At 35.6% G+C, this 12055-nt stretch overlaps 1 protein-coding gene across 1 annotated transcript; it reads right to left on the bottom strand.

Annotated features, from left to right (window-relative positions):
• Positions 1–1327: 1327 nt before the first annotated feature.
• Positions 1328–6898, bottom strand: LOC145270202 (uncharacterized). The gene is made up of 3 exons (XM_080125834.1): positions 5450–6898; positions 3088–5332; positions 1328–1902 (listed from the first exon to the last, which is right to left on the bottom strand). The coding sequence occupies exons 1-3, from the start codon at positions 6896–6898 to the stop codon at positions 1328–1330; spliced, it is 4269 nt and encodes a 1422-aa protein (XP_079981960.1).
• Positions 6899–12055: the final 5157 nt, after the last annotated feature.

Raw genomic sequence — 12055 nt, 5'->3', positions numbered from 1 at the left:
TAAATCATCATAAAACGGTGTAATCCTTATTTTGTTCCTCGTGTAAAAATGTCCATTTATTCGTTAAGTGTGCCGAATCGTTTTTCTATCAAGTTGAGATTATTTTTGTCAATACTTAAGGTTTGTTGCAATTCATTTTGTAAAATTTAATTTTTTAAATACAATTTATTAAAAAAATAAAAAAATATGAAGATTTATTTTGTAAAACTCATTTTTTTAAATACAATTTATTTGTCAATAAGGTTTATTTCGATTTGTTTTGTAAATTTATTTATTTTTATTATAGAATTTATAAAAAATATAGGAGATATTTATTTTGTAAAATTCATTTTTATATACAATTTATTAAAAAAAAATGAAGATACGAAGACCAGCTTTGTTTTTAGCGAATTCTTAATAGGATGCTATAAAAAAGGTATAATCAAGGACCAAGGTCTGAGGCTAAGAAATTTATCCTAACACATCAATGACAACTGGCTGAGAGAGAAAGAGAAAAAGAACGTCTTACCTCTTGCAACAGATGCCGTCGGTTGCGACCTCAGGTATTAGTCCTTGTGGTCCCGTAATAATTCTTTATCAATACAATAATTGATTGAGAAAGAAAAAACAAAGGAACTACCAAGACGGTGTCCCAATAGTAAATAAGAGAAGAAGAAAAGAAAAGGAAAGAGAAGAAAAGGAACAACTTCAGACACGGTGTGAACCGATTGTAAAGATGGGGGTAAAAAAAATAATAATCAAGCTAGTCAACCCATACAATTTTATAGAAGGTCTAGGGTCACATGATTTATCCATTAGTATAAAAAACAATCACAAAGGGAAAGACGCTTTCGCATCCATCTCTCAAAACCCGAGGTCATTGAAGGTAGGAAAGATTTTCTTATACACTCCCGTCTCAAGAGAAAAAATAAATAAATAAATAAAATAAATGAATAAATAAATAGTAAACAGTGAAGTTGTCTGAGTACATTTTAATACAAATAACTGTTAATTTTGGGTCCAAACACTCAAAATTCTAAATTTAGATTCCCGGGACATGGATCTAACTTGATAAATTGAACAAATCCAAGAAAAATAAGTTTTAAGGGGTCGAAGCAAAAACCCCCCAAAAAAACTGAACCTTCAGCCAATCCCTGGTCCAAACATTCCAAACCAACATAAAGTGTATTCAGACATAGGGCAAGCTTCGTAATCGGTTTTTGTCAAAATTTGACTGCCAAGCCGGCTGAACTGCTAGTAAATAAATAAAAATAAAGGATAAAGAGAAAAGGAAGAAAAAAAATGGGAGAGGTAAATAAATAATTACCTATTTTCTGAGAGTGGACTGTTAGTGAATTGAATGTAGGCAATTCCAACAGTACCAATTCTCACCCTCTGGGGGAACTTGCTGAATACCTACGCAGTTGAAATGGTACCATTGATTGCATTCATCACAGCATATCATTGGACTACCATTATCCGGTAGAACACATCCTGGGCAAATACATGCATGTTCAGCATCATTTAATAAATTATCCACCATCATATCATGGGATAATGAAGGATCCTGGTTGAGGCAACTTCCACACCGCCAACTCTCCTCTTCTGGTGGAGGTCGATATAGACCAACACAGGAAAAATGGTACCAGTCATCACAGCAGTCACAACATATCATGGCACTGCCATTGTCTGGTTCACCACAATCAGGGCAACTCCAACCAAGCTCTGTGCCCTCTTCAATAGGGTCTTCAAGTACAGATGTACAGCCATTCAGATTGTCATCAGCATTCCCCATCAAGGAATCAAGTCCATCAATGGGTTCTTGAATAGACGACTCCAAGGGATAGAGGTGCTTCAGGGAATGAACTTGCAAGGAGCCATCTCCTCGTTTTATCTGAGCAGATCTCACCAATCCGTCATCTCCTGTAAATAGACGTGTGACCCTACCCAATGCCCAAAATGGTCGAGGTTTGTTAGGTAGTTTGATTGTGACTACATCTCCCACACAAACAACTGGTAAAGTCCCTCCTTGTTGTCTTTGAGCATGCTCTCTTATACTAAGCAGATAATCTTCGTACCAAATTTTCTTAAATCTTTTTAATGCATCATTCCTGCAATTTAAGGACTCTAAGAGTTGTTTCCGAGAGGGAGGTTCTAGTTGATAAATACCCTCCCCATCCATTCTCAAAATCAAACGAGGGTTTACTACAGGGCGTAAAAAGTGATTTGGACTTATTATTTCCAAACTTGAGTCAGATGAACTTCTGTAAGTCAAGGGACGGTCATTTATGGCATTTTGTACATCAGAAATAATTGTCAGGAGATCGAAATAATCATGACTAGCTCGTCCAATTAATTTATACAAGCAAGACTTGATGGTTTTAATCAGTCTTTCCCATACACCTCCATACCAAGGAGAGTGTACAGGGATCTTAACATGCTTGATTTGGCATGTCCCCAATTTCTCCCTGAATTCACTGGAAGCAATCACCTCATGAATCATGTCACATCCAGCCACAAATGACTTAGCATTGTCACTATAAATATGCGAAGGAATCCCATAAATATTTGAAAATCGAATCAAGGCCATTAGGAATGAGTGAACAGACATATCCTCAATCAGTTCTAGATGAACTGACCGTACCTCCAAACAAGTAAAGACCAGGATATACATCTTCACCCTCTCCCCACCTCTCAGAACCCACAGATGACCCGTATAGTCTACTCCTGTGTGCAAAAATGGTCTTATCATATTCACCCGATGTTTAGGTAAATCAGTCATTTTGGGGTAGGTAAATGGAATAGAGTTAAATTTCTGGCACAAGGAGCATCCTGATAAAATTCTCTTTACCGCCTGCCTACCCTGGGGTATCCAGTACCCAGATAACCTGACCTTATTCAAGGTAGCAGGAACACCCAGATGCTTACACTGGTGGTGACAGTCCAATATTATGAGATTAGTAAGATGGTGATCCTTAGCAATAAGCAAGGGATTAACTATTTCGTATTCATATACAGAGACCTTCCCAATTCTTCCCTTGGATCGAATTAATCCTTCCTTATCCAAAAAAAGGTTTAGACTTCCCACTCTCGGTGGTATTGACCTACCTGAAGGATTTTGTAAGTATTCTAATTCCTCCCAGAAGGATTGTTTCTGCATTACTTTAATCAAGTGTGTCCGAGCCATCTTACCAAAGTCGGAGTCTCTTTTCCTCAACCTATTAATAAACTTGAACACACATGTGGTGACATTTAATAGTTTAGACAATGAAGAATATCTATCATATTGCACAACTGGCTCCTCCTGGCTGTGCGAAACAGCACAAACCATCGAAGATACAATCTTTTTGCTTTCTGGGCTCAAACAACTCAAAGGATTTTCAGGCCAAGAAATCAGTTGGTCTCTTAGCCAAGACGGTCCAGAAACCCAATATTCCAAATTGGCCCTCAGTTTAGAGGTAGGAATACCCCTGGTGATAAGGTCAGCGGGATTCTGTGCAGTAGGCACATATTTAAACTGAATGGCCACACCAAATTCAGACATCAATTCAGCCTCCCATTGACTAATGTCCTTCAATCTATTCATGGCAAAAACATTCTTGCTATTAGTCCGCCTTGTGACCAACCAGGATAATACTATTTGTGAATCAACTGCAAGAAATACCTTTTTGAAACTTACATTAGAATAGGCCTTCAACAAAGTCGGAAGGCACTTGATGGCCAAGAAGGCCGATAAAAGCTCCAGAGTTGGTAAATTCTTCGATTTAAGAGGCGCCACCTTTGCCTTGGAAAAAAACAGAGATGAAACCTTCCCCTGGACTGCATATGCTGCAAATCCATATGCCCTTTTGGATGCATCACAAAACAGAAATAATTCAGCTTCCCTCCCTTCGTCAAGGGTTTTTCTAGGGAAGGTAACAGAACCAAGTTCTGACAATTCATGAGCGATGACTGCCCATTTGGATTGAAGTTCACTTGGCACAATTTCATCCCACTCAAAACCTAATTTCCACAACTCACTAACAAGAGTACGTGCCTGTATAGATCTCGGCAAACATAATGAGAGTGGATCGAATATCCTTGATGCTTCAGACAGTATATGCCTTTTAGTTGCTGCCTCAGGGTTACAATTATAGGAAGCAATATTGATGGTATCAGTAAGAGGATCGTAACGATAACCTAATACCTTCTCCCAAGGACAGCTGTGACTCACAAGAGTACCATCTCTCCTCATTAAATCGTGTAATTCTGTATGATTAGAATTGCAAGATTGGAGTATGAATCCTCCTTCTTGCAATCTTTCTACTGCTCGTGTATACAAGCCCGTTAACTCATCCAAGGAATTGCTCGTTTTAATCAGATTATCTACATAAAAATTAGACTGTAACATCCCAGTGCAATCATCCAAAGGATAACGCCCAGCATGAAATTTTAGTATGCAATTCAAGATGAATGGGCTTGCACTAAACCCAAATAAGATTGTTGTGTAACGATAACACATTAGCTTATTATTTTTTCGCAGAAAGAAACAAAATTTATTCTTATCAGATTCACTAGATAATCGAATCATCAAGAATGCCTTCTTGATGTCTGCTAAAAATACATACCTATTTGTTCGGAAAAGCAGAGTTAAATCAAGCATGTCCCCTGTTAAGTTGATCCCAGGATAAGCAGCATCATTTAGAGAGACAGAGTTCTTAGTTTTAAAAGAACAGTTAAAAACTGGTCGAATTTTAGTTGTAGTTGTATGCTCGTCTTTGAACACAGGTCTATGTGGAACCCACACATAATGCTTGTATTCCTGAGGGGAGCATTCTAGGGGTTCAATTATCCCTTCTCTTTCTTGGTCTTCAAAAACCTTAATATACTCCTCATATAAGTCCTTCTTCTTTAAATTGAATACTACTCTGTCCAGCACCTTAAGTGCTATATGATGGTTAGATTGAACCTGAGATAACTTGTCCTTATGCCAAGGCAATTTAACCAAATAATGACCATCTTTATAAACTATGTTTTGCATGAATTCTTCCATCTTTTGACTGTCATAGTCAGAAACCGATTCTATGTCAGGCAGTCCCAAGGATTCTAGACTAAACATCCATTCCAAGCCCCGATCCACAGTGCTTCCTTCAAAAATGTCGGCAAATGGATCCACATAGGTCGGAACAGGATTCACAATACTATTAACCAAAGAATCGTTACAATAGTACTGCCTGTCAATTTCATAGCTCAAGGCTCCCGGAATTATAGCAATCTTACTGATTTGGTTCTCATGCAAAAAATGTTTTGTATTTCCTATGGGGATAATGCCAGCGGATGTCTGCCAAGCCGCACCATTCATGCATCGTGTTATCTTCATGGGACGCATATATTGAATCAAATCAATTCCCATGAGACCCCACAATTGTACACTGCCACTCTCTATCTCTGCAGCAAAGGTATAATTCAGTTTTCTTAGGTTTTCCCAAACCAGAGGAAGGTCTGGTACTTTGTGAGACAGATTCAATTCGCAATCAATTAGAATAGGTAGTTGGGGGGCTACTCCTGGCAAGACCTCTACAACTGCTGTTAACTGCTTGAAAATGCGACGTTTTCTCCCCACAAAGGTCACAATGTCCATGGCCACCTCCTCCCACGAGTCTGGATCGCACTTCAGGTGCTGAAGAACCCTTTCAGAGAAATATGACCTCTGACTGCCTGAATCAATAAGGCAATTCAGAGAAACTGAGGAGGCTCCCCTTTTAATTGTGATGTTGACCATTGGCAGTAGGTTTTGAATGTCCCCAAGTTTTGTACTTATGCTAGTATTTATTTCTGTTTCCTCTAGTACAAATTGAGGACACATAGAAGCATAATGCCTCCGAGACTTACAATACCTGCAAGGGAATCTAAATCCCTTGACTCCTGGACAGGCTTTCTGATCATGGCTGGCAAATGTGCAGAACTCACATAATCCAAGTTGCCTACAGCGTTGCAGGCGCTCATTGTATGAGGGATAGGTAGTACACTGAGAACTAGTGTGTCCATTTCTTGCACAAAAATTGCAATAAGGAATCTTGTCTTCCAAGTCTAGGTCTGCGTGAAAACTTTGTAATGCAGAATTTTTAGGTGGGCTTCTCGTCCAAACAGCATTTGACCTTGGCTTAAACCGTGGAATCAGTTCTGTCTTAGGAGTTGAAATAGGTTTAATCCGGAGTAATGCTTTAATAACTTCGTGACTATACTGCAGTATGCAGTTCAAGCCAGGATATGGTGTGCTAGAGCCTCTAATGAGCTCTGCCTTTATCTCATCAGGGATCTTATCAAATAGGATATGAGCCACCAGACATCCACTTCCGGAGTCCTCAACTAAAAAATCATAACCATAGTCTGAATCTAACTCACCAAGTTCATACTGAACCTGGGAAAGATATTCCTTTAGTTGTTCGTAAGACTTGTCCACCTTAGGTGTAGACTGCACTATTCTTTTAAAAATTTCTTCCCTAATGGCTTCTCTGTCCCAGTATTCCTCTTTTAAAATATTTATGGCCACATCATAATTATGGTCATTTTCTGACAGGTGATGGATCAGATGAAATGGCCGACCAATCACATATGCCTTAAGGCATATGAGTTTTTCCTTCTTTGAGCTCACTCCAGATGTGCAAAACTCAAAACGGGTTAGGAAATCCCGCAGGGCAAATTTATTGGTTTTATCAACGCCAGTAAATGTTGGACATGTTATTTTAGGCTTCGCTAATTCAATGCCAGATTGAGCTGGGGAAGGTAGAGTGGGAGGAGTTGAGGTTAGTAAAGGGGAATGGATCTCTGGAACCGGTAAGGAAGCATCTAACTGCGACAATAATTTATTCACCCTGGTTTTGTAAGTGAAACTGTCTGTCAAACAGCTCCTCATTTCAATCGATGGTGTCTCCTTCATTATTTTCTTGTCAATATGCAATAACTCTTGGAGCCACTGGAGAATGTCTCGTTTATGAAGTTCTAATACATCTCTCTCAAGAGGTTCAAGTCCACTAAGATTTTCTAGTGTTAAGTCTATCATCGTACGAGTGACTCTCTGATCTTCCAATAAGGATGACCGTGATGATTGTTCAACTTGTAAAGAATTCATTTTAATATAAAAAACAGTACCTGTTGCAATGTATAGCGAATTCTTAATAGGATGCTATAAAAAAGGTATAATCAAGGACCTAGGTCTGAGGCTAAGAAATTTATCCTAACACATCAATGACAACTGGCTGAGAGAGAAAGAGAAAAAGAACGTCTTACCTCTTGCAACAGATGCCGTCGGTTGCGACCTCAGGTATTAGTCCTTGTGGTCCCGTAATAATTCTTTATCAATACAATAATTGATTGAGAAAGAAAAAACAAAGGAACTACCAAGACGGTGTCCCAATTGTAAATAGGAGAAGAAGAAAAAAAAGAAAAGGAAAGAGAAGAAAAGGAACAACTTCAGACACGGTGTGAACCGATTGTAAAGATGGGGGTAAAAAAATAACAATCAAGCTAGTCAACCCATACAATTTTATAGAAGGTCTAGGGTCACATGATTTATCCATTAGTATAAAAAACAATCACAAAGGGAAAGACGCTTTCGCATCCATCTCTCAAAACCCGAGGTCATTGAAGGTAGGAAAGATTTTCTTATAAATGAATGGATATCTTTTACACGAGGAACAAAATAATGATTACACCGTTTTATGATGATTTTAATTCTTTGTTCTTCGGCAGTTGATTTTCTTTTTAAATAATTTCACATTTAAATCCTGTTTTTCATTTTTTTATTTGGATTATTTTATATGTTCACATATTTTATTTCTTAATGAATTGGACACAAAAAACAAAAGTAAAAAAAAAAAACTGGTTTTAACCAAAAGAAAAAAAACGAATTTATCCCAAATTTTTTTTATATTGAATTCCTTGAATGAAAGGTAAGTTTTTTCTTTTACGATTTAACACTTTAAAAATTCAATAACTTTGAAAAAAATTGATGTTTATTGCAATCCAATAATAAATATTGATTCTGCAATGCTTTGTAACAGACGTGAATAAAAATATTATGAATCTCCGATTAAAAAAAACTCATATCAAGTCGACAGATCAATCTTTATAAATATGTCGTTGAGTTTGTCTTACAATACATAGAGATTCGAAAAAGTGGCCAAAAAATCAAATATCCAACAAACAAATGTTACCAGTGACTATTAAAGTTACTTTGCAACCTACTTGCAGCATTTGTTGGTGTTTTAAGACATTATTTTATTTCAAATAAGGTTTTACGAGTCCTAATAACTCAAGACGGCGAAAACCGAATACCCTCAGTCTTGTTTGTAGAGAATGTGTAAAAATTTATTTTCCACTAAAAATCCAATGACTCAATTTAATGGCTGACTAAAATTTTCTGTGAAACAACAAAGAGGATAATTAATGACGGGTTTGTATTACTGTACACATAGATTCGAAAAAGTTGTCAAAAAAACAAATATATAACAAATAAATGTTATCAAAGGCAAGATAAGTTACTTTTCTACCAAACTGGATATATTTTTCGTGTTTTTATTCAATGTAACATGTTTATTCAGCTCGAAAAGCATACAGTGTTTACCGATGTATTTGATCATTCAAGATGGCGTATTATTCTCTCTTTAACACGGTAAGTGTGGGAAAAGATGCTATAAATAAAAAAAAAAACGATAAAATACTGTTAAAAACTTGCTCAATATATTTTACCGTGACATAGGTTGACATATTCGGCGGGTTTTTAATAGTATTTTGTATAGTTTTTTATTTATAACACCTTTTTCCATACTTACGGTGTTAAAGAGGGTGTGAGACGCCATCTTGAATTTTCGAATACATCGGTAAACACTGTATGTTTTTCGAGCAGAATAAATATGTTACATTGAATAAAAACACAAAAATATATCCAGTTTGGCAGAAAAGTAACTTATCTTGCCTTTGATAACATTTATTTGTTATATATTTGTTTTTTGACAACTTTTTCGAATCTATGTGTACAGTAATACAAACCCTTAATGACAATATGGTCATCAGTTCTTGTTGAATAATGAAAGTGTTGATGAGACAGTCTTGCAATATGGCAACAACATCTTTATCCAAAACAAAAAACTTGTGCTCTACATCTAATTAAATGAGTTCATACTTTCAAGGCTACACCTTATCAACCACAGACAAAATGAAGTGGCAGCTACACAAGAAAAAAACTTGTGATCCACTTCTAATTTGACGTCCATATCAACATGGTGATAAGTTACAAACATGTTATTAAAAATATTTTGACGTTCATATCAATTAAGGATGAACAAATATTTAAAGATAAAACATTGAAGACATGTTTGTAAAACATAGGGATGCAAGATTGTAGGGCAAAGTGAAGCTTAAACATATGGGCAGAACCTATTAGATTTAACTCTTTTTTACCCTTTTGTCTAAGATGATTGTTATGGTATTTGCAGCTGCCTGTATGTTTCGACAATACTCAATGCATCTGCAAATGTAGACGTTCAGGAGAGTTATAATCCAAAGTAAGTTTCTAGCAGGGTTGAGAAAACCCACATTCTTTCAAGACGTCTTTCTAATGTTCTGAAATTATTTGCTAATGTATTTGACAATAAACTAAACAAATTTTCAAAACAATATTTAAAGACAGATGAAATATTAACACACTTTTAAGTTAATCGATTGCAGTTACAAATAAGTTTATGTTCAGATGAATTACATGTGAGTGGATATATTCCCTCAAACAAATGTAGATGGAATAATAGGATTGACAAATATAAGAAAAAACATGAATGAATAAAAATAGAAATATATAGAATATCATTGTAGCTTTTTTAACCAAATTGTTGTCTTTTTGGATACAAAACAACCAAACATTAAGAAAATGTTTCAATATATTTGATAATGTTGCATATTTATATATCAGTTATACATACGTGCTTGAAGAAAGCAAAAACGTGTATGCAATAAATACTTTTTTGGATGGACATATGGTTACTTTCATTGTTACAATAAGTTTTACATTGAAACAAAAACGTGTATGTTATACGTATGTGCTTTAAGAAAGCAAAAACGTGTATGCAATAAATACTTTTTGGATGGACATATGATAATTTACTTTCATTGTTACATTAAGATACATGTATATATATTGTAGTATTGTAATATATAAATATATCTCTTCTCACTATGATGAAAATCATAACAAAACAATAAATAATATTTTAACTAGATAATAGTTTGAGCAACACTTGTATCGACTTACTCTGTGTCAAGTTAGAAAATATCCGGTCATTTCGTTATATTTTACAGATGTTCCTGATTTTAATGCAGGATGATGATACTTAAACATTAAGCTGTAATACTTTATTTGGAACACTACTGCGACATGTTTGAGAAAATTTATTATATGGGACAATACTTTTTAATGAACTTTGCTAAACAGTGGTAAAAACATAACACGATTTGAAGGTAACATAAATGTTTGTGAAAATGTGTGTAATGTTCAAATATTAGGAATCAGAAAAGTATGTGATTTTTAACAAATCCATATTCTCTTTAACATCGGAAACTATAACTCTAAGTATATCTTTTAGAAAAGTAATACCTCACAAACGTTAACTTTTTCAAATAAAAAGATATCTTGGTTGAAATATATGCAGTAGTAGGTAGATGTTTGTCATCTGTATTATGCTGCATCCTCAGCTTGAACAAATTAGATATCTCGAAATATATGCAGTTTGAAAATAGTATTTTAAAAGGATATCTCAGTAGAAATATATGCTTGAGCAAATTAGTAAGATAATTGAAATAAAAAAGAACGTGTGTGTGGATATAATCGTTTTGACAGATACGATTGAGTAAAACATATACAAGCTCACACTGGGAAAAAAACGCATTTTTGTAAAGTGTGTAAATATTCTTGTGTATCATAAACTTTAGTGACCAATATGAGAACTCACACTGAGGAAAAGCCACATTCTTGCGATGTTTGTGGATATTCTTGTTCTGCAAAATCAACGTTAGTCATTCATATGAGAACTCACACTGGGGAAAGGCCACATTCTTGTGATGTGTGTGGATATTCTTGTTCTAAAAAATCAGACTTACTGAGACATATGAGAACTCACACTGGAGAAAAGCCATATTCTTGTGATGTGTGTGGATATTCCTGTTCTGAAAAGGCGGCGGTAAAGAAACATATGAGAACTCATACTGGAGAAAAGCCATATTCTTGTCAAGTGTGTGAATATTCTTGCTCTAAAAAATGGAGTTTAGTGAGCCATATGAATAATCATTCGGGGGAAAAGCCACATTCTTGTGATGTGTGTGGATATTCTTGCTCTGCAAAATCAATGTTAGTGAGACATATGAGAACTCACACTGGAGAAAAGCCACATTCTTGTGAAGTTTGTGGATGTACTTATTCTGCAAAATCGACGTTAGTGAACCATATGAGAACTCATACTGGGGAAAAGCCATATTCTTGCCAAATCTGTGAATATTCTTGCTCTCACAAATGGAGTTTAGTGAGTCATATGAAAAATCATTCTGGAGAAAAGCCACATTCTTGTGATGTGTGTGGATATTCTTGTTCTGCAAAATCAACGTTAATGAAACATATGAGAACTCACTCTGGGGAAAAGTCATATCCTTGTGATGTGTGTAGATATTCTTTTTCTCAAAACTCAAGCTTACTGAGACATATGAGAACTCACACTCGGCATTCTTGTAAAGTGTGCGTATATTCTTGTTCTAAAAAATCAACGTTAATGAAACACATGAGAACTCACACTGGGGAAAAGCCATATCCTTGTGATGTGTGTGGATATTCTTGTTCTAAAAAATCAGCGTTAGTGAAACATATGAGAACTCACACTGGAGAAAAGCCATATTCTTGTCAAGTGTGTGAATATTCTTGCTCTGTAAAATCGAATTTAGTGAGACATATGAAATCTCATAAAGGGAGAGAACTTGAATGAGGGGGGGGTTTGTCAGAAGATCCTGACATGGGGATACTTTTTCCATAGAAGTAAACATTGACCAAATATACAAA

The sequence above is a fragment of the Euprymna scolopes genome, chromosome 46, assembly GCF_053919585.1.
Source record: "Euprymna scolopes isolate OS-2025 chromosome 46, ASM5391958v1, whole genome shotgun sequence".
In the NCBI taxonomy this organism is placed as follows: domain Eukaryota; kingdom Metazoa; phylum Mollusca; class Cephalopoda; order Sepiida; family Sepiolidae; genus Euprymna; species Euprymna scolopes.
This window is presented reverse-complemented; position numbering and strand designations above follow the sequence as displayed.